The sequence below is a fragment of the Corylus avellana genome, chromosome ca7 (assembly GCF_901000735.1).
Source record: "Corylus avellana chromosome ca7, CavTom2PMs-1.0".
Lineage (NCBI taxonomy): Eukaryota > Viridiplantae > Streptophyta > Magnoliopsida > Fagales > Betulaceae > Corylus > Corylus avellana.
Window position 1 is genome coordinate 3453563 of NC_081547.1, and position 27913 is coordinate 3481475.

Consider the following 27913-nt stretch of genomic DNA (forward strand, 5'->3'; position numbering starts at 1 on the left):
CACCATACTCGAAATTGAGAGGAGAAATTTTAGTTCCGGTCTCTAATAAGTAAGAGTTATTTAATTAGAAAGTTTGATGGGATAATGTAAAATATCCAAAAGAGGGGATGATTGTTATGGTTTAACATGTGACAAAGACACAATTTTGACAATGCAACACACCCTAGATACTAGATAGTAGATAGTCCCTATTATAAATGTACAAAACAAGTAGAGTGTCCTCAACAATAACGCAGGCAATTAAGAGAGGCATCAATGGCACAAAAGTCCAACGCACTCCCTCACCTAATTTCAAAGTGTGGTCGCCATCTCAAGTCTTGTGAAACTGTAGTTGAATGAGCACCCGTTAGATTCCAATGCAGCTGCTACTGTCTCCCTCACCATGACATAGGGAGCACCTCCCATTCCCTATCCCTATTAGAGCGACTGAAATGGCCCTTTCTCCGGACAGGGATCCCCACCCCTATCCCTTTCACCCGGACAAAACACACACATACTTTGATTAATCCTCACCTCCCCACTCCTTTTATCAACTGCTTCACCAAACATTTTTGATTTTTTTTTTTAAAAAAAAAAATTTATTTGAAGAATAGTGTTCTGATGTAACATGTCTGAAAATAATATGGAATGTTTTTGTGGGTATTTTTGTATTTTGATAATTTGAATTGTTTATTAATGGTTTTTGTGGGTTCTTTTACGTACGTCTTACCTTGATTTGTGGCTGTGATGTATATATAATATGCGGGGACCCTAAAAAGAAAGGGTCAGTTTGATGTTCATAGTTTAACTCATCGTGTTGTGTCTCAAGACCTACAGACACGCCAGCGACTTAAGGGCTAATAAGCCCACACCCATGTCAAATGGCCCATCGATCCTACGTGTGTGTTACTGTTGCATGCTTCTCTATAAACAATATTCATATCTTTGGTAATTAAATTTGTTATCTGAGAGAGGTGACGGCATCTTACACGTGGGAGAATCATGGGGTGGCCGTGGCACTGTCACTGGCACGTGAAGGAGGTGAATGAGGGCGGTGGATTTGCACGTGACCAGAGCAACGGTTCGTTCAGAGGTAGAGGGTAATTGGGTGGTGGCAGTGACCGTTGGAGCATTTATTGTCTGCATACTTTATTTTTGTTAGTTGTTTTGGTGGCGGTTCTCCAATTCTCTTTTTTATACATGTGCTTTGTTTTGTGAGGTCCAATTATAAAGGATTAGAAAGCCATTTGGCTCATCATTTCGTACGGATTTTGATCTATTAATATTTTCTGGCCACACTCTAGCTCCTCTTTCATTCCAAATAATTCAGACACAGAATTTCAAAAAAAAAAAAATCTCAATCCATTGCTTTCATGGGGGAGAATGGGGGGGTCTGGCTCAAAAAGAAGCTCATTTTATCTTTGTTCCAATATCATGGGCTTCCAAAGTCATAGCCATAAATAAACTGATTTACCTTTTTCTTTTTACTGTTGGAAAAAAGAATAAGATAAGATTGGAGCAAATGGGTTTTCAGGAATGGTCCATATCACTGATGGACTGTTCACAAACTTTATGATACACATGACTTTATGAAGTAATATAAATAAATATAACTTCATCGGAACCAATAAATCTTACCCCCAATCATTGAGATCAGGTAGAGAGATGTGGAGAGGTGATGCCTTAAACTCAAGTGTCTTTGTACTGAAGTTGCTATCACTACTCGAAAAAGGGCAACTTGCTGTGTTGTGTTGTGTATTTAGCCAACCTAATTTGCATTAGAAATACTAACCTAATTGACTTTGAGTGTATTTGACACACATTATATAAAAATACTATTTTAAAATCAAATAGTAAAAAAAAAGGTTATCATATTCATATGCATAATACCCAATACAAGGTTCAAATTTTTAACCAATAAAATAATTTAAAATTATGGAGATTCAAATGCTTTGTTTCTCTTTCTCTCACTCCGTACCCTCTCCCCACGCTCCATCACATGCGGACCTGCAGTAGTTGCTCCCCAAATGTATACAAAATGGGCATTTGACAAAGAACCAAACCAAATCAAAACAAAATAAACACCCCAAAGTAGTCCCCAACACCAAACAAATTTAATCAGGCAAGAGAGGAAGAAAAAAAGGTGTGAAAGCTGCGAAAGCCTCCACACTTTTGTAGCCCCCCACCCCTCCCTAAACTATCCATTCTCATGTACGAACCTCTCTCCTTTGGACCCACCCAATGCGATTTATTTCCCCCCCATCTACACGTATCCAAAACCACTTTCCCTTTCCCACCCTCGAACAAGCAGTTTACCTCGATGTTCTGTCTCTTAAAAGCCAAACGGCGAGGATTGATGAGGTTTCTGTGTCAGATTTCCTCTCATTTATCTTTTCCTCAATTCCAAGGAAAAGGGTATGGAGAGTGAAGAGTGAACAAACAAACACAACACCAACACCCCCTTCCCTTCTTCCTCCTATCCTCCCCCCTCTTAAAAAGAAGAGATTCCTCAATCCTCCCACTTGCCGTTTCCTCTCCAAACACAAAAAACCCATTTTCCCATACAATTGCTTCGGTTGCAGAGCACGACGCCGTTTGATTGGTTTCCTCCAAACGCCAGGATACGCAGCTGTCCCTCACCAGCGCACCAGCGCCGAGGCTCTCCATTGGAGCTCAGCTTCCAACTCAAAAAGACACACGTGCGCTGGGCGTGATTTTTTGAAACAAGAGCCTGTTCAGCTAAACCATATATTCCCCAAGCAACAAAAATTAATCTATAAACTATGAGCTGTAGCCTGTAAACACATAATTCAGAAGGAATATATAATATATAAAAAATAAAAACACAATGTATATATAAATTTTATTAAGTATTTATATATATATAAAAAGATTTAATAATGCAGTTTGAACTTTTATACGCTATGTTTCATAGTATTACACAACAAGTTCCCACGTATTTTTCCAATTTTTTTTTTTTTTTTAACCCCCACAAGAGGGAAAATTCAAACCCCGAGGCTTTGAAATTTTTTAAAAAATAATAAACCCCCAGAAAAAGAAAAAAGAAATAGAAAGAGGAAGAGAATCTCGATGCTCATGACCGGGAAACCGATTCAGCCAGTTTCCCTATTCTTTCGACGAGCTCCGGGGACAGCTTCTTAACCGGTTTTCGCTCCTTCTCCGGTCGAAAATCGAAGCCCAACGCATCCGAAACCTCCTCGGAGCTCCACCCGGCTTTTCGGAGCGAGTCTGAGAACCGATCCACTTTGAGAAGCAGAGCGTCCAGAACCGCTTGATTGTCTAACAAAACCATCTCTCCCCCTTCGAAGAACCCGGAGGCCGAGACTTGGATGATTTCGGATATATCAGACTCGCTCCAACCGCCCGTTTTCAAAACGGATCCGATTTGCTCGATGTACTCCTCAACCCATTTCGGGATTTCTGACCTGGGCATCTCGAAAAACCGCTCCGGCGAGGACGACGCCGACGCCGATGAGTTCCTCCGACGCCGGTCTACGGCGGCGTCGCTCCAGAATTCGACCCATCTCGGCGTCCTCGCTCCAGCCGATCCCAGACCCGTGTCCAGGCTTCTTCGTGAGAAATTCGAGGACGACCCGGCCGACTTCTCGCTGACTGATCTTTGCCTCTTCAGAACCTGGGGATCGGACTCGGAGCTCCTGAAGAGAGACTCGCGCTCGAAGAAATCGGAAAGATCCAACCCGCAACAGAAGATCCGATTCTCGTCGACGAAGAATATCGGGTTTCCGGCCAACGACGGGTTGCAAGGAATGTAGCAATGGTTGAAGATGGGAATCAAAAGCGGAGCTCTCTTCAATGCATTCCGGGCAACCCGTAAGGCCTTTTCCGGGTCGGCCGGTCTCGGGCCCCAAGTCTTAGACCAGAGAGTGTTTCGAGCGATCTGGAAGGATATCGCAGCGATCGGAAGGTCCAGCGAGGCGCGGAGGTGGAGCCGAGCGCCGGCGGCACGCCAGGCGGGGAAGCCAGGGCCGACAGGCAAGCCAGCAGAGAGGACCGCTCGGAGGTCAGGTGGGAAAACGAACCCGAACTCCGCCTCAGCCCTTGCGAACTCAGCGTCTGAGAGCCCAGGTTGTACTTGAATACCCGAATTCCGAAGGTGGATCATGACCTTCTCGGCCAGAGAAGCGAACGAAACAAGACTGTTGCGAACGGGGAGTGACGTAGCTCCAGAAGACGCCGCGGCTCGAGCCGAGAGCCGACGCAGGCCGGCTACGTGGGCCGGGTTGAGACCGGCCATTCTCCGGTCCACGTCGACCATTGTCGTCCAACTAGAGATTACTTACTTTCCTTTTTCTGCTTCTGCTAATGCAAAGGATTCGGTGCCGGAACTTTTGGGTTTGTTTGTGAGTGTGAAATGTAAACAGGGAGAAGTGTGGTAGCGAAGTGCTTTTTGGGGAAGGATAGAAGAAAGGAAGGGACTTTGGCATGTAAAGGAAGCTTGGCATATTTATAGCTGGTGGAAGAATGGAGCCCACTCTCAGATTTTGGGTATCGGAAACCTTCCATTTGGTTTCCTTCGTCACTATTCGCGTTTTTTTTTGTTTTTTTTAATGGGAGCAACAGTTCTACTTTTAATTAACACCGTTATAATATGTAATCGCCTCAATAAACTTCAGAAAATGATAATTAATTTCTTAACACGCTTGCCTTATCTGTTAATTTACACGGAAAAATGCGTCAAAAAATATGATTAAATATTTCTTTTTAATAATAATAAAAATTTCACAAATCAATTCATATTGTTATTATTATTATATAGAGTAAAAGTAATTCAGACATTGATTACGAAGGTGTTTTTGACTAAAAAGTACAGCCGTTGAGCAACGGCTCTTTCGCGGTAAAAAAAAAGGTATGGCGGTGACTGGGAGATGACAGTAATACGCGCTGATTACCATTTGTCTCGAATTCCTTAATCTAATCAATCAAAACTTTAGGTTTATTTTAGTGTTAAGTTTTATGGCTTTTGTGTCTGGTATGAGCAATCTGTGGCCCAGCGGGTAATCATGTATTCGATAGACAGCGGAGATAAAGCAAAGCACACAATCATCATGGCACATAGTTGTACTCTAACGTTAACTACTACCTTTTTATTTATTTTCTTTTTCTTTTTCCCTTTCTCTTTCTCTTTATGATTTTTAATATAAGATGAGAAATCTAATCAATTAATTATTGGTTGTCAAAAAATGAGGTTTTCCTCAATGTGAGGGTACACACTTGGTTTTGTTGATTAGCCTTCACCTAAGTACTACCTTAATGAATAGCATGTCGGTTTTTCATGTGTTCACTTCCCCTTTTTGTACCATTTTGTTTTAGGAAAGCTAAGAAAAAATTAATAATAATAATAATTTGACTAATATTTATTTATCTGAGCTAATAATAAGGGTTATATCAAATATTTTGTATCAATGAAATAAGTACTCGGTATCTTTCAGGAATAATGCATCTACCATCACCTAACCACCAATTGTTGAGTTGACAACTAACAGTAACTTTCTTCTTGCATCAAATGAACTAAAAAGTCCCCGGTTACTAATTTTGTAATTTACTCCTTTTTTTTTTTTTTTACTGAGAAATTTTTTAAAAGAAGAAAGTACAGCAAATTAAATACCATTTTCTGCGTAGAAACATAAATGACACTCACGAACTGCCCGAGCTTCCATCCCCAAGATGACGGTGGAGAGGTTCTGGAATTAACTACACCAACACCACTCACTAATTAATGTTGCAACAGAACTGATCACATGCATAGCTGAGTTTATGCTTAAGGGATATATTATTGTATTATTTGCCCTTGTGATGATCCCCTAAAAAAAAAGAATTATACCATTTATTATTTATTTCTATTTTTCCAAATAATTTTGTAAATGTAATTATTGTATATATTAAAAAAAAAAAAGAAGTAGGTAAAATGTTGGAGCCTTGCAGTAAATTCAACGTCTCTTTTGACGATGGATGCACATGGTGGCCCTCTACGTCTCATGCATTGGCAGCATTGCTGAGGGATCTATCTTGTTTTTACGCTTTATTTTCTTCTAATTGAGACGTTAGTTGGACATTCAATTAAAAAAAGAAAAAAGAAAAAAGAGACGTTAGTTGGACATTTAACGGTTACATCCATCCTGGGCGATAGGTATAAGCACGTGATGTTCCCGGAAAATTACAATTTACAATTCTTAATTTTCTCAGATGTCTGATTGACTAATTAAGAATCTAATTAAAGAGGGTAACATGTGGAGTGGCCCTGATCTTCGCTCTTTCATCACACAAAATATATATTTATTTTTTGGGTTTACCGTCATAATCATTGGGTCTCTATTACATAATGGGGTCAACGAGCGGCTCCATTGCATGTCCAGTAAATTTTTACCAACTGGGTATTTAATTAATTCTTAAAAATGCATGTAAAAATCATGTATATATATATTTTGAACAATTGTCAATTTAAAAGATTGAATTGAAAGAAATTTTTTTAACTCAGTTAAAAAATAGCTACTAAATCGGTGATTAATAAGCAAACCTTCTACTTGCAAGATCTTAGTTTGGAAGTAACTTGGACGCCAATCATAATATAGACGACGACGACGACGACTGTGAATTGATAGACTTTCTGAGGTTAGCGTGGGCCACATGGGATGGAAATTTATTAAGCAAATGCATCCTTGCAAAGTCAATGGAGGATCTTTTGAGAGAGAGAGAGAGAGGTTGGGTTTAGATTTGTGGGACTTTTGGATTGGACCATGCGTGGTCTCTTGACTCTCTTAACTCAAACACAAAACAATATTTGTTAGATTTTTGTTGGGTTCATGAACAAAATGGCATTGTCACAAATCCAAATCAGAAGCAACAAAAGCATAGGAAAGGTCACCGTTGGTTGTGGCAATGAGGAACCACTTGGGCACGCTCCATGCAAGCATTTGGATGATGCCATTGTCTTGTGTTTGGAAGCAGTAGACCAGGTGGGGTTCCATATTTAACATTAACAAGAAAAATCGCCGGATCAATATTGGCTTAGCGGACGTAGTGGCCAACATTGCTTGCTTGTCTTCCTCAATCCTACGTTTCTGTTCCCCTGCACGCTCATTAGTCAAGCTATCACCCCTCTTCCTCCGGCCATCCTACACACACTAGGGACATCTAGAAAATGCCCCGGTCGGGATTTGTTACGATGTGTAAGTTTTCATAATAAATTCCGTTTGGTCCTAAATCAAAAGACATGCATATTCACACGTTCATACTTTATGATCTGGATTGCTCGTGACTTGTTTGATCGAGCAAATGTGTCGCTAATAATCTAGACAACAAAATTATTAAAGATAGTTATCCACGCTTCATTGATGGTGTAGGCCATGGAGAAAATTATTTTGACCCATCTATTCTTCTAGCTCTAGTGGTTGGTCCCCGTCTAGGGCATCCAAAAGATATCAAACAAATAAAATTCATATATTTCTCTCTCTCTCTCTCTCTTTTTTTTCATCTTTCGAGTTGACTCAAATTTTTTGTATAGGACTCATGAACAAAAGGTGATGTCACAATGATGTTGAAGAGAGAGCTAGGGAGAGGATCATATATACTAGAATTTCATATTGTAGTTGAGATATATCTATCCTCAAAGATAGTTTGGGCAAAGAAATCAAGAGATTTTGAATTGTTTAGTCTTGATTATGATGATAATCTAATATAGAAGGGGTTATAAAGAGATCAAAAACGCATGCTTAGAAGAATAAAATCATTTTGTAGGGTATGAATCTGACCTACATATAACCCTATTGTATAGACTCTTGGATTGAAGACGTACTGCATATAATAACCAGGAGGTGTACCCCAATCCCATGTGCTTCACTTCCCTTCTAACATATTTAATTCTTCGTTCAAAAATATGTGCCTTTGGCTAAGGCTTCTAGGAAGAATATTGGGTAGGTAAAGCTTCAAACAAGTGAAAGTAAAAGGAAAAAAAGAAAAAAAGAAAAAAAAAAAAAAAAAAAAAGGATTCATTTATTCATTGTATATCCTCAAATAAGAAAGGCTTCATCATTTACTAATTGAAAAAATTAAAAGGGTTCAAAGAGGCAATCAATTGTTGGCGGTTCTTTTCCAAAAGATTTATGCTAGAAACATGTAGATTGAGGTTAGTGAGAATAGAGCAAAAGATAATGAATCTTTCGGCTGAGTGATTTTAATTTGAGAGGAGAGGTCCACTGTAATATATGCCTAACTACACCCATCATCAAGCTAGTGACCCATGAGTACTATACCATTGGTTCACAATAGAGCTGAGAATTTTTTATATGAATTCAATACAAATTTAATAGGTTAGGGTTGAAGGTTTTAACCTGCTTAATTAAATGAGTCAAATTCGAGTTGATTTATATAGTCTTATACTAATATTTCGACACAATTTGAACCCATCACACAATATGTAAAACTGATAATTTTTAACCCGAACTCAGCTCGAAATTAGCATATTAGAGTTAATGGGCATGACCCGTTTAATCAAATAAGTCGAATTCAGATTGATCTATGTAATCTTGTACTAATATCTCAACATGATTTGAACCCATCACACAATATGTAGGACTGACAATTTTTAACACGAACCCAACGGGAAATTAGTTGGTTAAAATTGAAGGGTTTGACCCAACAGAACACACGAATTCGAATTGCTGCTCCTAATTCATATATCCCTCCAACTCCAATCCCTGGTTGGCTGAGTTTCATTTCAATAAACATTAGTTTAGCATCCCACTTTTGAAGTTAAAGTAATCAGCTTTAAAGTCGATCACCGGCCCCTCGTGTGGTGATCACATTTTTTATTTGATTACTTTTCTCTTTCGATATGAAGTAGCTTAGCTAGGCAGGTATAAGTAAAGGTGAATACAAGGCTATCGCTTTCATGGAGTCATGAGATGCGTGCGTGCAATAAGGATGGAATAAAGTGATATCAGGTTCTTCGATGGCTTTGCTTGAAAAGAAACCAGAACAAATCCCTTGCAGTTCAAGTGATGCCAAAGAGCACCAAAAGATGAAAAAAGGTCACAAAAAGGAGGGTGTTTCCATAGTAACTTGCGTTCATCTCAGCTATTTTTGTAGATTTTTTATTAAAAGTTTCCCATCTCTGTCTCTGTCAGGTGTGCTCTTTATTTATAGTCTTGAACTATTCATGGAGTAGGAGGAATATCTTGCCTTATGGCAGCTTGATTCAGAAGCCCCTCTACCAATTAAGCTGAAGCAGAATCTACAAAACAATTATTACTCAAGAGTATATGTGGTTTGACTAGGATACCATATTACTCTGCAGGGGGGGAAAAATATCATGGGCTGTCAATGTCACATCCTAAAACAGTTGCTTTGATATCCTCCAAGTGCTAAAATTGCATCAGCCGGCACTAATCAGGTCTTTTGCAACATATTTCTTCAACGTTTGTGCTCGATCGTTTCCAGAATTAGAACATACCAACCAACAACCAAAAAAGAAAAAGAAAGAAGCTTTCTTTATCAATCATGACTTTTGGTACCACCTGCAGTTTATTCTGTCTTTAGCATTGAGATCGCTTATTTTGTCTTTATATTTTCAGTTCATTTTGTTTTCTTTTTCCACGTTGATGTCCTTGTCAGTCGGTGCAAATTGAATAAACGGGAATGAATTTCCCATAATTATTTGATGAACATGAGATTGAAAATCACTACTTGTTGGGTTTAACCAGATTCCAGATGGCAGCCTATTTTAAGAACCCTCTGCCACCATTAACAAGTAGTGCTAGCTAGTGGATGTCCAATTAAGACAGAAGACGTTGTCAGGAAACAAAAATCCTCTGACTCTTACGTTAATCCAAAGATCAGATAAGGGACATGAAACTGTGATTAAAAAACTTATCCGAGTTGCCAAACGGGAATCTGAATCGGATGCAATTAGCTGCATGTATTGCATGCATTACACCATAGAAAAGTTGCCACTAAATCTGCCATATAGAATGCTCACCAATGTGACCAAGGGTCAGAGGTAAGACAAAACAGAGGTGGGTGGCACCTTCCTGACACAAAGGAAAATAATTATAGTTCTTGAGATTATTCATAATAAGCATAAACTTTGGAAGATGGCATGATCTTTATTATGCAGACCAATGTTTAACCTTCTGAGACATTAATCTTAAACATTGATATCGGATTGGGATAGGTTGATATAAAAGCAAATTTGACAATTAAGCAATAATTAGAATTAGAATTAGAACTGAAAAGATGAATAAAATATTTTAGATTCTAGACTACTGCCAAAAAACTGGCAAGTCACACATGATATACCCATTGTTAAACGCATGAAGCCCACCACCTATTGTTAGGAGGTCAATTTGAGGTGGGCTTGCCTGAAATTTGGCTCATAGGAACTTGAGGCCAAAATGCTCCCCAGGGTACGGCAGCAGAGAACTAAAGAGCCATGCTTGCACTTATCCTGTGTCTCTTATCTGCTATGTAGGACAGAATATTGAAGGTCCATCAAACGGTCATTGGGGTAATTATCAAACTGTACTTTCTGAAATATAATTGCCAACAAAAAAGAGAAAAATCATTAAAGTAACTTCCAGTTCAAATAATATGGAGCGTCCTGAACATGCATCCAAAATGTAAAAATGAATGAAGTTAATAAAAAAGAGTAGGGGGAGGGAACTCATGATGAGATTAGAGGACAGCATTGCAAACAAAGAAAGATCAGATTCTCACCAATATATCCTTTGTACTTACAGCCCTTGCCGTGGTTCCCACCAAACTCACTGCTGGAAACAGCAGAAACAGAAAGAGATGCTCACCAATGTAACCAAGTAGACCAAACATACATAGGGCAGTAGCTGCTGCTGTTTTAAATGATTCTTCGGGCTCTATCATTGCTGCAGTTTCCTAGGGAAGATGTTGATGTTGGTGAAGCCAACGCTGCACTGTTGGCAGCAAATTTGGCCATTTGTGGTTACAGGTCACTCTCTTTGGAAGGTGATTCTTTGGTTATAATTCTAGCAATCAACAAATTAAGACAGAGTTTTCTTGGATTGGAATTTTGCTGCAATCATTAGCGACATGCACCAGCAGCTCTAGCTCTTTCAAAGATAAACTGCCTCCAAAGTCTCTAGTGGTACTAATTCTATAGCACATTGTTAGGCAAATGGCCGCTTTCAATAAAAATTTTTGGAAACATTCTCAATTGTACTCCTTTTATTTATGCGGTTAAGGTTAATAATGAGATAGAGATACTTTTGTAAATGTTTCCCTTTTCAGCATTTGCTATAGACCAAACATCTATTTGTGTAGGCTATAATGAGTTAATAACTTTTTTGGTACTTTGAGTTTTGAGGTTTTTTAATTTTTTCCCCTAGGTTTTAAAACACAACAAAACTAGTACCTCAGATTTTGGAAAAGACCGAATCACCACCTCCAATTTAAAAATTTTTATGAGAGTGGCCAAACCACCCTGGCCACCCCTAGTTTGACCTTAGGGCCACCCCCAAGGCCGGTCTGGCCCCTAAAAAAGGGGTGGCCGAAACCACCCCTAGACAAAGCCTTGGGTGAGCCACCCCTAAGGTCAAACCGGGGGTAGTTCGGCCACCCCATAGAATTTTTCAAACTAGAGGTAGTGATTCGGTCTTTTCCAAAATCTGAGATACTAGTTTTGTCATGTTTTAAAACCTATGAAGAAAAATTAAAAAATCTCAAAACCCAAATACCAAAAAAGTTATTAACCTAAGCTATAATTTAACCAGAAGTTTTGAAGAAAAAGGGGGAAGGCAACTAGAATTCGCAAATTCTATATGCACAACCAACATAATTGAGGCCCAAGTTAGGTCCATTAGATGTTACAAGATCTTTAAGATCCATTAGATGTTATTGTTGGGGTATTTTTATCATTTTGAGGCCCAACGTAGGTTATATTTTTTTTTGGGTACTTTAAAAGAATGGAAATGTTTGTATTTATATTTTGTTTAGAATATTGCTGGAGACCATTTTTTTTATCCTCTTTTTATCATTCTAAAGTCAATATTGATTTTTAAAATTATCAGTAAATTTTAAATGAATCATATTTGAGTTTTGATCACATGGTAATTTTAAAAGTCAAATCAACTTTAAGGAGGATAAAAAGATGGTATTTACTGTTACTTTTATATTTTTTAGAGAAATGATTGGTATTAATAATTTGTCCATATTTTTCTCATATTATCTTATAAATTCAATTTGTGGAGTTCTTATGTGAAATCCACATAAGTTTACAAATCTAATGGTTAATTTGTAAGATAATTTGAAAAAAATATAAACAAAATATTGACACTAATTTTTTTTATGATTATTATGAGTGACACATGTTATTATATGATTGGATATAACATGGCACGTAAACAAATTTCCTAAACATTTTAGTTCTAAGCAAATTTTTATACCACACAGAGAGCACTGATTTTATATTTTTTCTTAATATGAAAGTATTACGGGACTGATAAAAAACGAAAGAAAAGGAAAATATAAAAGCCCTTTACTCATATGATATAAATTGTAATAGCAGGGCCAAGGGAAACCCTAGAAAGAGGTCCTCAAAGTCGGAAGACTCAGAACTCAGAAGCAGCCGAGCTGCTTATACCTTAGCGCGGACCTTGGAAAGCCAGTGTTGTACTATGGGCCTTGGCCGCCCTGATCGATCGAGCCGCTGTCTCTCACTCTCTCTCGGCTTCACCTGAGACCCAACTCACAGGCCACACTCTCAAGCCACCGTCTTTGGCTCTCATTTCAGCCTCTTCACTGCTATATCTAAGAGGTAATGTTCTCTAATTCTTTATTTTTTTGAAAATAATTGGTGTTTGAGAAATTTGGGGATTTTCGGATTGTGATTTGTTTGAATTTCTCTGTTGTCGAAACTTGAACCAAGCATGACTTTAATTTGTTGTAAAAAAATTGCTGTTTCTTACGTAGAGTTAAAACGGTTTGTCGCTTAATTATATATTGGATTTTTCTTCTTTGGAATTTTGTGAATTATCGGAGTGTTAGGATAAGGGAAGTGAAAGATTCAAACTGTAATTATGTTAAAAGAAATGTAATTAAGTTTACTCCGCAGAGATGGGTCCTTGTCGAGGTTCCCTTCATCAAAAAAGAAATTGTAATTAGGTAAAATTTGGCAGCTGATTTTTTTTTTTCTGTATTAAAACTGGAATGTGCATTTGTGGCTTACTTACTGGAAGGTTGTTGGAGAATAGCTATGTTTTGTGATTGATTCATAATCTTTGGAGGTCATTTGTAATTTGAGAATTGGAAAGAAAACAGACAATTGTTTTTTTTCACTTTCAATGAAATTTATTGAGTGCGAAATATGATGATGTGTATTTATACCCAAAAAAAATCCCAATAATTTTGAAGGGATAATAAAATTTGCTACTAGAAGAGCGTCTTTTTTGTGTTTATGCCCCTTTAACCGAACTATAATTTTGACATTCCTTCATTTTTACAAAAAGATTATTTGAGGAAGCAAATGTATGCCAGGTCTTTTCGTTGTTTGCTTTCCCCTAAAGCTCCCAGTTTTAAATGGAGTGTGGACCTGAAAATTCAGAATCTATGTAAATTTTGACATTATGCAATAATGGACTCTCTCTCTCTCTCTCTCTCTCTCTCTCTCTCTCTCACATATCATTTCAATCACTGTGCAGATGAAGAAAAAGAAGCAAAATCCTGTAACTGATTCCAGACCTGATACTGATTTGAAGTCTATCATTCATCAGCATTCTCTGTTCTTTGATAAGTTGGTTGAGTTAATCCCTGCAAAGTTCTATCTACCTGATGATAAGGATAGGCCATGGTTTCAGGGTCTCAGCAAGGCCAAAAAAGCTTCGGCAAAGAAGGAATCAAGGGAGAACATTAGGAAAGCTCGAAGAAATCGTTTGGATCCAGAAAAGTCTTCCACGACAACCCTTGATTTGCTAAAGCAAAGCTTGGAGAAGGAAAAATTGAATGAGAGCGACGATGAGGAAATAGAGATTAAACCTATGCTGTCCAGCCTTGAAGTTAATGATCGACAGGTGACGTTAGAAGAACTTCGGCAAAAGCTGCATCAAAAAATCGAAGAGTCCCGAGCAAATCGGGATCCTGGAGTTTCAAACAGAGCAAAGAAGAGGAATGAGAGAGACAACAATAGAGGAATTCAGCAGAAGAAGCGCAAGAGAGACTCTGTTTCTGAAGAAAAGACACCAACAACTAGTAGTTCTGCAGATAAAGTGGAGAAGGATGTAATAGAAGCTTCAAAGGGGCTCGCATTCAGTCATGTCAAACTTGGGAATGAGGAAGAGCATGGAAAGAAGAAAAAGATGAAACTTTCAAAGTTTAAGGAGCTTGAAAGGGCAAAGAAATTGGAAGAAGCAAAGAAAGATCCTGAGAAAGGGGAGATTATCTCGAAGAAACATTCATGGAATGCAGCAACAAGTAGAGCAGCCGGGATGAAGGTTCATGATGATCCAAGCCTGTTGAAAAGGAGCATAAAGAAGGAGAAGAAGAAGCATCAGAAGAATGCTGAGAAATGGAAGGAGAGGAGGCAGACCACAGAGAAGATGAAAGGAGAGAAGCAGCAAAAGAGATCAGAAAATATAGCACACAGGATTCAAGACAAGAAAATGCGGCGAATTGCAAAAAGAGAGAAAAAGCTAATGCGTCCAGGATTTGAAGGTCGAAAGGAAGGTTTTGTTAATGGAGGTGCCTCCTCCTAAACTTCATACGAGCTTCTGCCTTTTCTCTTTTGCTTTTAAATGAGTTGGCATAAAAGCCCATTTCATAATTCATGGAAAATTTTACTTTGTGGGATTCTGCTATATAGATCCCCCACAGTACCCCTTCGTTTTTCCCTCTTCGCCTCTTCAACCAAGTAGACGAATGTTGTAGAAGAATTGACTTTCAGTTGATAGCTGCAAATGTTTGTAGCTGATATTAGGTGTTTTTAGCCCAAAGGAAGTTACCTTCGCTAGATTTCAACTTTTGTATGTTATTTGAGATTTCATGTTGAATGCTGGTAATGAAATTAAATTATTTTTGATGCTTTAATATAAGATGCTCACAATTCTAGAGCAATAACGGCAGAAAGGTGACAGAATTTTAAAATGTATTGGGTTCGTGGGGCTTGCGTCACTATATCAGAAGAAACTATGGTAAATCTTTCCTGTAGCTGTGCCATGTTAGTCTACCCAATATCCTTCACTAACCAGAGAAAAATTAGAAAGGACTAGATATTGTATAATGCTGGAAATTACACATACGGCACACAAGGCTCTGGGCAGCTGTATTCTAGGTGACGTATTTGAATGTAATGCATGGCCGAAATCGACCTTGCCATGACCAGAAAGCTGTGTGGCTATGTTACCCGTGCTTGCATGATGAATCTCCACAACACTGTAGACTGAAGCACCACCACACTCTGAGGTTGATAACGCTCTCCCTCCAGCTGCAAGATATCTCAACTTGTGTAAAATCTAATGACGTCGCAGCCTCGCATCACCAATTCCAGTTACTAAAAGAGCATCTAGTGTCCATGAAAGCTATGGTTACAATGCTTACTACTACATTAACGAGTGTTCAATCTTCTTTAGCTAACGTGGATGCAGCATGTAATAAACATTGTTCAGATTGAGCAACACCAACACCATAATAAACTAGCTCTGATACCAATATGTTGGGAATAAGTTTACAAACCAATACCCAAATATGCGGACACTCACAAAAATAGAAAGAACAAAAGACAAGATAAAAATAATACTTTAATATTTAAGAGAAATATCAAGCTTTCACTTGCTTCTTGCTTGATAATTGCTTACACGTACATAATATCCTTATATCCTAAAATAGATGCGCCTAACTTGCTTACTAAAAGTCAATAAAAGTTGTTTTAACAATTATAACACTTAATACTATGGTTACAAAGTCCACAAAGGTGGCTAGCACTCAAACGCTAAAACTAAAAATCATAAAGTCTAATAAGGTTGACGCCTAACAAATATTCTTTTGACTTCTAAGGCATACATAATTTACTAAGCTAATTAAAGTAAAAGAAAGCTGGGTCGAAATGCTAAAATTAATTAGAAGAAAACGTGTACAACCTTCTTGCATGCTTTCTTTGACTTTGCATTTTTATTTGCACTTCCAACAATCCCAAAACCATCTTCATCTCCATAGTTGTCCATTGAGAAGCTTTCCATGGACGTTTGAGAAAAACAGAGTGAGGAGAGAGAGGTATGGAAAATAAGTTTGCTTTAATGTTTATTGGATACAACGTTTCACCAGAGTTTGTTTTGGTTTCAATAATTTTTTTTAAAAAAAAAAAAATTGCTTGTTTTACACTTAAACATGGCAGTTGATATATATATATATATAGATTAGATATGCTATTTTATTAGAAAGGCACAACATTTTACAGAGTTTATTTTGGTTTCAATTAAAAAAAAAAAAAAAAAACTAAACGCTTGTTTTACACTTAAATATGGACAATTGTTAGCATAAAATAATGCAATATGTCATGATATTAGTCTCTCCTACTTAAAACTCCCCTATATATATATATAATAGAATAATAGAATTACCGGTCATTTAATGATTTCTAAAATTGGAATTGGTAATGAATTAAATTAATATCAGCCAAATCCTTCTTGAACCATAACCTAGAATCCGATGGATCAAAACGCACCAATAGAAATAGAAAGCGAGAAAAAAAAATGAAAAAGCATTTACGCTCAACCCCAGAATTACCGGTTTGTCTTTGGTAGAATGATTTAATGATTTGCCTTTGATTTGTTTTTGTCTTCGCGTTTGTAGGAGTTGTAAACACTTTTTCTTAATTTTGAAAACGGTTGGATAGTTGATCACGAAAGAAGGACGCACAGTTTTTCATTTTAATTGCCCACCCAATTTTGAATGCCACGTTTTAATTTTAATTGCCCAAGCCACGTGTCAAAGTTTAATTGCCCAGTTTTAAATGCCATGTGTCAAGTATTTAGCTTCTCCTATCTAAAACTCCCCTATATATATATATACGATACGTCAAAACCATGCAATTTCATTTGCAACAGAACAGCAAAACTCATTTGTCACTGATTTCCCCACTTATAAGCTGGTGATTTTGAGTTTTTGCAGATTCATAGGCTAGGGCCCTCCCTTAACAAAAGTAAATAAGCAATTGATAGGACGTAGATGATGCTTCGGCAGATAAGAGCAGAGAAGGGGAATCAGAAACTCCGGGGTCACAAAAAATCAACGCTGAGAATGAGAAACCTACCCTTCTTTAGGGGTGAGTTGGGGGGGTGGGGGGTATGCATCTATAAACAAAAGTCAAGGTATCTTTCAAAAAAATAAAAAAAGTCAAGGTAGAAGAAGCGAGAATACTCACCAAAGTAGCAGATACTCGAGTAGTGGCTTAGAAAAATACAGAATAGCCATTGGCAAAACAATAGTTGAAATTTGAAAATATCTCGTCGGTGTAAGAAAGCACCCGCCAATAAAGTACGTGATGCCGCCTTTTTTCATTCCATTCCCTTTGTGACTTTGTCGAAGCTCAATCCATTATTTCCAAAAAGTCCCATGTCCATATGCCCCCCAGTGTCTTGATCAAAGTCTCTATCTCATCTGCCAGATTATCAAAATTTTGTGCAATATGAAGCACAGAAAATGCGATTATGGTGTCTCACAGGCTTCAATAAAATTGAACACCCTGATGGATTTGGGGTTTATGATAACTAAACAGATGGAAAATGTTCAATTTTAATAAATATCATCAAGCACATACCAATGCTCATTACTATATTACATAAACGTGTAAGTAAACCAATTAATAAGAGTCTAAAACAGGAAGAGACTGCAACTGAATTAAACAAAGGATTCATACTAAATCCTCCCACACGATGACAAGACCTTACTAATTGAAGCAACTGTGTAATGCCTGCCCACCGTTACATTATGATAATACAAAAAACTCCATACGCAAGATAAAACACCAACTGCCACCGATTGCCAATTTTACAGCAATGTCGCTACCGATACCTTGAATGGCTTCTTACCCTGCAATATCAGCTGTCTGAATCAGTCTCCAGTAACTTGATATATATGGATAGTCATTAGGAAAAAGTAAAACAGTAATAACCTTGGCGAACGGGAGCAGGAGTGGGAACGGGAACGAGTGTGGGAATGAGAGCGAGATCGAGAGCGAGAACGGGAATAATATCTTCGGGAACCCCTGCTTCTACTTGGACTTCTACTATGTCGGTGTCTCCTGCGGTAAACACAGCATTTGTCCATTTCAATACTTGGATATGCATATCCAAAATGACCAGACGTAATAAGCACACAAAGCATATCTCTAATCCTCAAATGAGTGGAAATATAAAATTGCTAATTTCCTTTGGTAGCCAGAAACTACAACGTCAAGGCATCTTCATTGACGCCAACAGACACATTTCGTTATTTAACCTCCAATGAATTTATGAAATTTGAGATAAGTTTGCCATAAGGAGACGAGTTTATGCTTTATGGTGCTTAAACATCTGGCAGACTCTCCATGAATGGCAATACCAATAGGTTCCACATGCACAGCACACTATTAACTACCTTGGAGGAGACCGGCTGTAGCTTCCGCTGCGGCTGCGGCTCCGATGTCTATATCGACTTAAGCGGCTTGTTTCTGCAAGCTTTTCAAGCCTCTGGCGCTCCTGTTCTCGTTTTTTAGCCATCTCAGCAGCAGTATCTTTTTTAACTGCAAAAGAAAACAGTTAGGCAATCATTAGTACCAAGACCTTGAAACAGTCCCCCATTCCCCCCTCCTAAGATAACTGCTACACCACCGAAATACTTATGGAGTAAGTCATACTTTGTTTGTTTAGCTGTCTGCTCATAATCCTTTTAAGTCGTTCTTGAGGAGTTTCCTTCTTTTCCACCTGTTGTTTGTTTAAGGGCCCCCCAGAAGTACTTCCCTTTGTTAACTTTGCTATTGCCGAAGTTGTGCTGCGAAAAAAGATTGACAATTATAATATAAAAAAAAAAAAAAAAAAAAAAACTAACAGATAAATTAATATATATTAATTTTAAAAATAATGGAGAATAGCTTTACAGGTGGCAAAAGCAGTGAACAGAAAGAAGTAAAAAGTTATGAAACAGCCAATAACCTCCTATCCAGACATGCTTATCCACTTGAATTCAATAAAAAAAACCAAAGCATGAAAACAAGGATCTTGAATTTTAGACACCAAGAGATACCTCACTGATGGTTTCAACACTTTAGCACTCTTTTCCTTATCAAGGGATACACCAGATGCAGGATCAACATGCAGTGCCTCAAGTATGCGACCAGATGACGGCCTGCACAAAAGGAGAAACATTAGAGAAACCCAAATCATTGGTTCCAGCCAAGTCAGAAGCTTTCTAATAAAACTCCATTTCAGGGAACAATAAGCTTCCTTCTCTCTTCCTCTGGCATATGCTGATAACCCTAATTCTAAACCAGAAAAGTTTGCCTCAGGTAACAAAATGGGAGATAAGCTGCAGCAGAGTAAAGATTGTCGAATCTATCTTTGCAAGAATTAAAGGTCGAGTGCGCCGACCGGTTTAACAAGTCAGCCTGAGATTGTGGAGATGGTGGTGGAGAAAATCGTTCAAGCTTTGGTTCATCCCCAGCACCGGAACCCCCAAATTCAGTAATAAATTCGATTTTAGGTGTCCTTGGCTTGCTTCGATAAACATCATCACCATGCCCTCCGCGAGGATAACGCCTCGAGTATGATGGGGAGTATGACCGTGATCTTGATCTAGATCTGCAGATACAATACATTAACAACAAGCATGTAATCTACTCCTTTCCCGAGAAAGAAAACGACAAATATAACGGCCTCCGAAACAACCTACAAGAGCATACCTTCTAGAACGTGGATAAGCTTCATATGTTGGGCTTCGCCTAGGTTCCCTGCATTTATAGATAGAAGGCTATCATAAGCATAACAGCATGATAATTTCAAACACTTGGAAATGAAAGCGAAATTTGACATCTTTAGGGGTCAAAACGGGGGGGGAGGTCTTCTTCCACCTGTACGGATCATGATGGAGCACTCTGGCTCCAGTTACCCGCGCAGCTTCTCTTTCTCTCTCCCTTTCTATTTGAGAAACCTTCCTTCTTTCCTTACGACTCAGCTTCCTCTACAAAAAAAATAAATAAATAAAAATTTATATCCAGGACTATAAAATGCATGTATTGCTGAACATAATAAAACAAACGATTCTTTCAATCAGCCATTGTGACAGACTTACAATTGCAGGATCGCCTTTGATAACTTCCTTTTGCCTTTTCTCTTCCTCCTTCGCCTTTTTATCCATGTAAACAAGCCATCCATACCTTTTTACACCAAATTCTTTTGCTATAATATCCATCTCTTCATCATTGCTATCATCACTGTTGAAATCCTCATCATCGTCGTCATCACCGTCATCATCATTATCATCAGCATCAGAAAGATGGGCTTCCTCTTTAACATCCCCTTCATAGGAAAAGCCCACCTGTGAATAAGAACCTTTGCTTGCAGGAGGCTGTGACTGAAATCTACAAGAAATGCATAAAAAAGAGAAGGGATAGTAAATATATGTAATCTACAACCCCCACCTCCCAAATATATACTTTTTTTTTTTTTTGATGTCGGGGAACCTCTCCAAGGCAGGGCCCTTCGGACCCACCCCTGCAGAGTAAACCCTGGTCCCGTGCACCGCACCCTCAAAAGTTTCCCTACACGAAACTAGTTAAATCGCTGGCTTTTTACCAGGAGATGTGGCCCCAAAGGATTGTTTGCACCCATGAGGTATTGAACCTTAGACCTTGAAGGAAGTAAACCCTCAAGACCAAGGCATTCACCACTTGGCCAACCCCTTGGGATTACCTCCCATATATATATATATATATATATATAGACACACAAATACACACTAATGTGTGCGTGTATATGTGCACATGCATATACAAGTAAACAAAAAAAAATTATGCAATTTCAGTATATCTTGCAAAGCCAACCCAACCACAATCCTGATCATAACACTAGAAATAAAACACAGTTTGACACACTGAAAACAGTCACACAAACTAGATTATGTGAGACTAGGCTTAAGAAAGAAACAAAAACAACTAGACCATGAATCTTGTGACAACTCACATCATCAAGTTCTTTTTCATTAAAAAGAAAGTCTTTAAAATGTTGTCCTCCCACAATGAACACCATTGAAGCAACTCCAAATCTCTGCCTAGAAACCCATGATAGACAGAAAAAAAAAAAAAAAGGTCTAGGATGTTTAAAAAGGAGAAAATCAAGCCATTGCTACATTCTTTAAGCTTCTACAAAAGTATCCAAGTTATTTCATTCTAAAAGATTCAGGTGGCCAGACCACCTAGAAGGGAAAAAGACAGAAATCGAAAAGACAACATCTAAGAAATACCTCCCAAGAAATTAGTCCTTAGCAAAACTCAGTTCCAAAAAGTCCTCAAAAACTTGAATGCAAAGAAAACTTTAATGTTGCTAACGTGTTTACATATGTTTATCAAACCAAAGACAAAACACTACACAAGATCAAGATCAACACATGTTTAGCATCAAACTATTTAAATACCACAAGAATTAGCTAGAAACCTATTCTACAGTCAATGTTCAGGACTAAAACATTTGTTGCACACAGATCTCACAATTTATTCAGTAGTGTCAACCCTGATATCACTTTAGTTACTAAATATAGAAAGTAAGAAGTAACTAAGAACCAACGGAAGAGTGAGGGGGGAGAGTAGAAACAAACCTGTCTGATATAAATGGAGCAACAGCCTTCGCTTCCATCTCTTGGTTTACATGTTGCAAACCCTCCTCATCAGTAACTGTTAATGTACAAAGTTTAGCTTGTAAAACTAAGTTCAAACTAACCCCCTAACCAAATGATTGGCTCCAAAGGTGGATAACCTTTGTCTTGTATGGCTTTGTCATGAATAAGAGGAGGATAAAGAGAAAAATACATTTATAATGTTCAAGAATTTAAGACACTATCCAAAAAATTAAAGAAAAGTACCGACATCCTCTACGTCGATGCTTAATTAAATCCCGATAACGCTCAAAACTAACAAACTCTTCTAGTTCTTCTTCTTCTTCTGACTTCTCCGGGATCCGAAAATGCCGCGACCCAGGATCCCGAATGAAATCGAGAAGGGCTCGGCCATCAAATCTGCTTAGACAAAGAAAATCGTCCCCTAATCTTAAGCGACTGGTCAGGAAAGTGGAATAGAATTGAATACATTTTGCATCCAAGTTACAACCCTTTCAAAAAAACAAAAAAACACCGTACCTATCAATCAAAATATCCTGTTTACCATTCCACGGTATCCTGATATAGAAGGCACAAATTAAATTAGAGTTAGATGGAACTAAATAACAATTAACAAAAAAAAAAATGCAGCATTATACTGAGCTGATGATTATGTCAAATATAAAATTTACATTAAACGCACAATTGACTGATAAAATCCACATAAGGTTTTGCGCTTTTTTGAGCAGTTGAGACAAAAATTTCAATGGTTATAAATCCGAATAAATAAATATGTGCCTTCTGCTTGGTCTTAGAATCTAAACCCTCAGATAAAAACTCGAATTATTGCCATAACAAACACACGGCAATTGGACTTTGAAGAGTCTAATTGCCGATTATAAATTACACCAAAATCGTCGTCATCTAGGAGATTATACGAATCTTACAGGCCTTGCTGATCCTGAGTAGCTTGGTAGAGGGCGTCGTCGCGGTACACGCGGCAGCGAGCGCCTATGGCCTGGATCGACTGCTGAGGATCGCCGCGGCGCTTGGCCAAGAACACGGCTCGTCTCTGAGCTCGCTTTCGAGCCGCGTCCATCATGTCGTGAACCTTCTTCTCCGACCTTCTCGCCTCGTGCCACATCTTCTCTCTTTCTCTGATCGATTGGATTTGATTGGATTGGATTGTTAGCTGAGAGGAACGAAACCCTAGCGCCCTTTCCCGAGTGAGAGAGATAAAATGATAAATGGCTGCTGGTTTACTTCCATCGTAATTCGTACATCACAAGTCACAACAAGCCTGAAATGGGTTTGGTCTATCTTATGGGGCCTTTAGGAATTGATGGGCCCAAGTCCTGGCCATAAAATTAAGGACATAAATATCCCCAAAGGGCCAAGGCGGTAGGTATATAAATTTGTTATATGTTTCTTAAATGTTTGTTAAATATCTGCTTTTTACGTATTAAAATATAAAATATAAAGTCAAGTTCAATAATTGAGATTATGAGAGTAATTTTTTACCAATTGGCATTATCTTAAGAAATAATTCCCATCAAATCACTTTAAATTTATTGCAAAGGTGACGAATGTACATAAAAGTATATATGTTGACATATATACAGTAAATATTTTAACATATACCGAAGAATAATGTTAGGTACCATCTTTTTATCGTCTTAAAATTTTTCTAAAGTAGATGTGACTTTTAAAATCAACATTATATCAAAATTAAAGTATGATTCATTTAAAATTTAATAGTAATTTTAAAAATCACATTAATTTTAGGAGGATAAAAAGATGGTACATAACATTACTCTGTACTGATATCAACCAAACAAAGTATACTGGATTTTCTTGTTCTTTAATTGACATGATAAAATATAGGTTTTCGTCAAGGGTTGATCCATGTTCGATTCGAAGGTCCACAAGCAATGGCTTGATCTCAACGGTGTTACGACTAAAACTTACTTTGGCACCTCAAAACAACGAGAAAAATATAACCTACCAACAAAAGAAAAAAACTAAGTGAAAAATAAAATAAAATAAAAAAATATGGAGAAATGCTAGAGCATCTATTTCGATTCTTCTCTTATCATTATCCATATTTTCTTTTTAAATCAACAATTAAATTTGTAAGACCCAATTAAATGAAGGTAGATTTGATGATTAATTTTCAAAATGAGAGTAAGATGTGCAGCACTTCTATTTTGTTTGACATGTCTTTTTACATATTAAAAATACTTTGTAATCTCCCTAACGCAATCTTATATCTGCCCCCATGTGCCGCTCATCTTCCTCCGTCCGCCTATCCTCTGTTAGAGCCATTGTTTTGTGGAGTGGTCGTATTTATTTTTTTGTTGTTATGATGCTTTTTTGTTTTGCTGCACTTTCGTTTTTTGTGGGTTGCTGACTCTATATAATTATGTGGTTTTATTCAATGGCTGAGACTTTTGTAATTGGTGTTCGTTCTTGATCAACGACTCTATTTTGGTCTTTAGTAGTGCCTCTCCTTGCCTTTACCTCTTGGGGTTTTTCATTGAGTCATTTTATCCGTTTGTTATTGCCTTGTGTGGCACTTGGAAATACTCAACTTATTTATGGTTCTTTTGAAATCATGAATGAAAACACTAACTACTGATTATATATATATATATATATATATATATATATATATATATTTGGGCTTATAAGTAAACTTTTCTTTTAAGCTAGATTGAAATAATTTTTGTTTTAATTCAATTTATTAAATTAACATGTGTTTTTAGAGTAGGTAAGTGCAACCCGAATTAATGTACTTTGCATACACATTAATTTAATAAACTGCATTAAAAAAGTTAGTTGGAAACCAATTTGACATTAAAAATAAAATTAAAAAAAGTTGGTCCCTCAGTGATGTCTTTCCCTTGAAAAAACAAAAAAGAAATAACGCGGCAATCACGCATCAATCAAATTCCAAATATAATTTTGAAATAAAACAAAAGCAGCCGCCGTTTCTCCTATCCGGTCGTCTTCGCTTACCTGAAATTCCGTTACAGAGGCTTGCTTATTGGCGAATGGCGATGTTGGATTTTAGTAGATGATTAAGAGAAGTAGCTAGTGACGCCATCGCTCATTATCATCTCATATTATTATTATTATTGTAAATGGATCTCAGCATCAACACGGCATATATATGCTTAATTACTATAACTATAAGATTAAGATTAGAGTGCAATAAAGCCAACTTCCAAATTAATGAAGTCAGTCGTTGATCCCCCATTCCATTTCTCTTCTCATTAATTGGTGTAAAATTTTTGATATGAGATTTCTTGCGCTCGTTTCTCGGAGATTCTGAAGTACGAATAAAAACAACTCCATGCCATAATAATATCTTAGGAAACAGATGAGAAGATATATTGAAAGATATTTATTCTTTCTTTCTCTGACTCAATTAGATATTATTATTCTCCAAAACTCTCCTCTTCGAAATTATCAGTTAGCTAGCAGGAGAGATTATAGATTGGTAGTTGAACTGGTTGTTACTCTGTCACTTCAATTACGGCTTCTGTTTCGCAAGACACCCATAATATGCACGTTGGTCACCAACTTGACGTTAATTTCTACCCAGATTTTGTTCTTAATAACTTCGTAATTAACAACCTTATTATTGTTGTTATTGTTGTTGCTTTTGAAAATTACATGTGTTCTTCTCGAGTTGGAGATCGATGTGCCTGCGGACCAGATTAACAAACGGAGCATTTTCTGTATATTTCTTTCCATTCGGGGAAAAAAAGAAAAAAATGATTTTTTTTTTTTTTTTTTTGGGTCGAGCAATAAATAAATCTCAAAGGCTGGTCATTCAATTAACGTCACCCATGACCTAAAAGTCGTTAATTTTAATTATTTATGGAATTAATTTAGTGGGAGAATTAGTCATTACAGCATATCTCCATCCTAACCCCTTAATACAAGTTAGTGGAGATACTGGATTGGATACAACTGTATTTAAAATTGAAAAAGGGACTATCAAATTAAAATGTATAAATATAATATATCATTTTTATACCACCAAAATTTTCTCTACAAGCAAACATTAACTTTCTAGGAAAACAACTTAAAGAAAATTCAAGGAAAAGCCAAAGAACAGGTCATGATGACGCGGACCAACCACAGTAGGTCCTCACCGCATTGACCCACCACCACCTTCCCCTTAATAATTCGTCTCCTCCCATTTAACCCAAAGCATTTCACCGAGAAACAAACAAAAGCTATAGCGCTCTCAGACGCAGCGCGTGAGGTCGTCCGGCCTCCGCACATGCCCACTCTAGGGGCTGTGCTCGAGGTCTCCGATCCCATGTCTGACACCGAAGCCGACGCCGAGCCATCGCCGTCACTACCATGGCTACAGCCAGGGCCATCGGAGGGGCAGCCGCAGCCGCAGCCGCGGCCGCGGCTGATATCTTCGCTTTACAAGCAGCACTCGTGGTCTCCAGACGCGTACCGCGATGAGGCGTGGCTTCGGCGCAAGGGCAACAGCAAGAACCGCCGGAGCAAGAGCGTGACGGACGAGGACCTCGACGAGCTCAAGGCCTGCATCGAGCTCGGTTTCGGCTTCGACGACTCGTCATCGCCCGAGCTGGATCAGCGCTTGTCTGATACGCTCCCTGCTCTTGGCTTGTACTACGCCGTCAACAAGCAGTACAACGACACCGTTTCAAAGCCAAACACCACTCCGCCGCCTTCCTCAACGCCGTCCGAGTGCGACAGTGCTCCGTCTCCCCTCGGCAGCCCCCACACCAATATATTCTCCCCAGGTAAATATATATTTGGATTTTGTGTGAAACTTCCTACCTTTTTTTTTTTTGGTTTTAAAAATATGAATGCTTGAACTTATAATAGATTAATTTCGTTGTTTCCACTCTGTGGTCTGAATTTTCATGAGAAAACTCCAAAAATTTGTGACATGTAATTAGTGATTTAGATTTTATGTTCTGATATAGTTAATAGTTGGATATATATATATGAAACTGAAATCTTGTGTGTACATGTTTGTTGGGGAAATTGGAAACTGGTGAAGGAGATAATCCACAGACGGTGAAGACAAGGTTGAAGCAGTGGGCTCAGGTGGTTGCTTGTACGGTACGGCAATGTTCGGGCTGATGATGATATTGGGACCAGGATTAATTATGTGTGAACCAAACCCGAGTTAACCAAACATCATATGATCATCAATGTCGACCTCCTTTCACATGATTCCAATCACCCCCTACCGACTTTGCTTGGTTTTGTTATTAGCAGTGAGATTAAAGTAATCTGAACGAAACCCATTAAATATGAAAACCAACTTGTACTGGATTGACTTTTTCTTTTTCTTTTTTTTCTTCCTTTGTTTTTTTGGCTTTTGGTACTTTAATTGGTTATATTTGGTGGTGTTGTTAACGTCCTGTCTTCTCTTTTACTTGGTCTAGGTAGATTTTTCACGTCTGAAAGTACTCTTAAAATAGGAAGGTCAAGAAAAAAAAGGATATTTGTGTCTGCAGATTGAATAGGGTTCTGTAGTTTTTGGTTGCTTTGGGAAAGTTAAGGTTATGTAAATACGACAACATTCTCTCTCTATCTCTATCTCTATCTCTCTGTCATATAAAGGGTGGCATAGGTTTTTCTGGTCTCGAATAAGAATCGCTTTTCTTAATGGATACAACTCGTTTTCCTTTCAAGGGAGAACCTATTTTCTTTCGTGAAAAGGAAAGTCATTTGAGTGTCCATCATTACATTCAATGATGCCGGCAAATTAATTACATATTGATCTTCAAGAAAAAATATTACGTTGATGAATTTGACAATTAACAATTTTGAGGGAACAAATGCTCTTTAGTTTATTTTGGACGACAGAATATCCAATTTATGAATAGGATTTTTTCTTATAAATTTTAGAGCCACAAATGAGACACCTATCACAATAACAAAAAATAATAATAAAATATTATTTCATATTAAAAATAAAATAATAAAAAAATAAAAAAATAAGAGGTAGTTGGCCACCCCAGTTGTGAGCTGGGGTGGCTGGTCTGTGGTAGCCGAAGCCACCCCATGGCCCTTGGGGGTGGACCAAATC

The 27913-nt window shown here is 37.8% G+C and overlaps 4 protein-coding genes across 4 annotated transcripts; 2 read left to right on the forward strand and 2 right to left on the reverse strand.

Annotated features, from left to right (window-relative positions):
• Positions 1–2872: 2872 nt before the first annotated feature.
• Positions 2873–4423, reverse strand: LOC132187393 (uncharacterized). The gene has a single exon (XM_059601690.1). The coding sequence runs from the start codon at positions 4274–4276 to the stop codon at positions 3074–3076; it is 1203 nt and encodes a 400-aa protein (XP_059457673.1). The 5' UTR covers positions 4277–4423; the 3' UTR covers positions 2873–3073.
• An 8117-nt stretch (positions 4424–12540) lies between these two features.
• LOC132186679 (ribosomal RNA-processing protein 14-C-like) lies at positions 12541–15055 on the forward strand. Its single transcript, XM_059600684.1, has 2 exons — positions 12541–12802; positions 13686–15055. Exon 2 carries the CDS (start codon positions 13686–13688, stop codon positions 14733–14735), a length of 1050 nt encoding a protein of 349 aa, XP_059456667.1. The 5' UTR covers positions 12541–12802; the 3' UTR covers positions 14736–15055.
• Positions 15056–17751: 2696 nt separating this feature from the next.
• Positions 17752–23097, reverse strand: LOC132186680 (uncharacterized). Its single transcript, XM_059600685.1, has 13 exons — positions 22767–23097; positions 22360–22398; positions 22091–22239; positions 21823–21898; positions 20302–20590; positions 20081–20190; positions 19913–19960; positions 19602–19811; positions 19258–19359; positions 18872–19005; positions 18613–18757; positions 18149–18277; positions 17752–18066 (listed from the first exon to the last, which is right to left on the reverse strand). Exons 1-13 carry the CDS (start codon positions 22961–22963, stop codon positions 18039–18041), a joined length of 1656 nt encoding a protein of 551 aa, XP_059456668.1. The 5' UTR covers positions 22964–23097; the 3' UTR covers positions 17752–18038.
• A 2929-nt stretch (positions 23098–26026) lies between these two features.
• LOC132186681 (uncharacterized) lies at positions 26027–27173 on the forward strand. The gene is made up of 2 exons (XM_059600687.1): positions 26027–26612; positions 26876–27173. Exons 1-2 carry the CDS (start codon positions 26114–26116, stop codon positions 26956–26958), a joined length of 582 nt encoding a protein of 193 aa, XP_059456670.1. The 5' UTR covers positions 26027–26113; the 3' UTR covers positions 26959–27173.
• The last annotated feature ends 740 nt before the right edge of the window (positions 27174–27913 follow it).

Coding starts and splice junctions, on each gene's coding strand:
- LOC132186680 (XM_059600685.1), bottom strand. CDS start 22,963: ATGTGGCACGAGGCGAGAAGGTCGGAGAAGAAGGTTCACGACATGATG. Junction 22,399..22,766: donor ACTCAGGATCAGCAAGGCCT/GTAAGATTCGTA, acceptor CTTCTATATCAG/GATACCGTGGAATGGTAAAC. Junction 19,006..19,257: donor GTGTTGAAACCATCAGTGAG/GTATCTCTTGGT, acceptor CTTTTTTCGCAG/CACAACTTCGGCAATAGCAA.
- LOC132187393 (XM_059601690.1), bottom strand. CDS start 4,276: ATGGTCGACGTGGACCGGAGAATGGCCGGTCTCAACCCGGCCCACGTA.
- LOC132186679 (XM_059600684.1), top strand. CDS start 13,686: ATGAAGAAAAAGAAGCAAAATCCTGTAACTGATTCCAGACCTGATACT.
- LOC132186681 (XM_059600687.1), top strand. CDS start 26,114: ATGCCCACTCTAGGGGCTGTGCTCGAGGTCTCCGATCCCATGTCTGAC. Junction 26,613..26,875: donor CACCAATATATTCTCCCCAG/GTAAATATATAT, acceptor AAACTGGTGAAG/GAGATAATCCACAGACGGTG.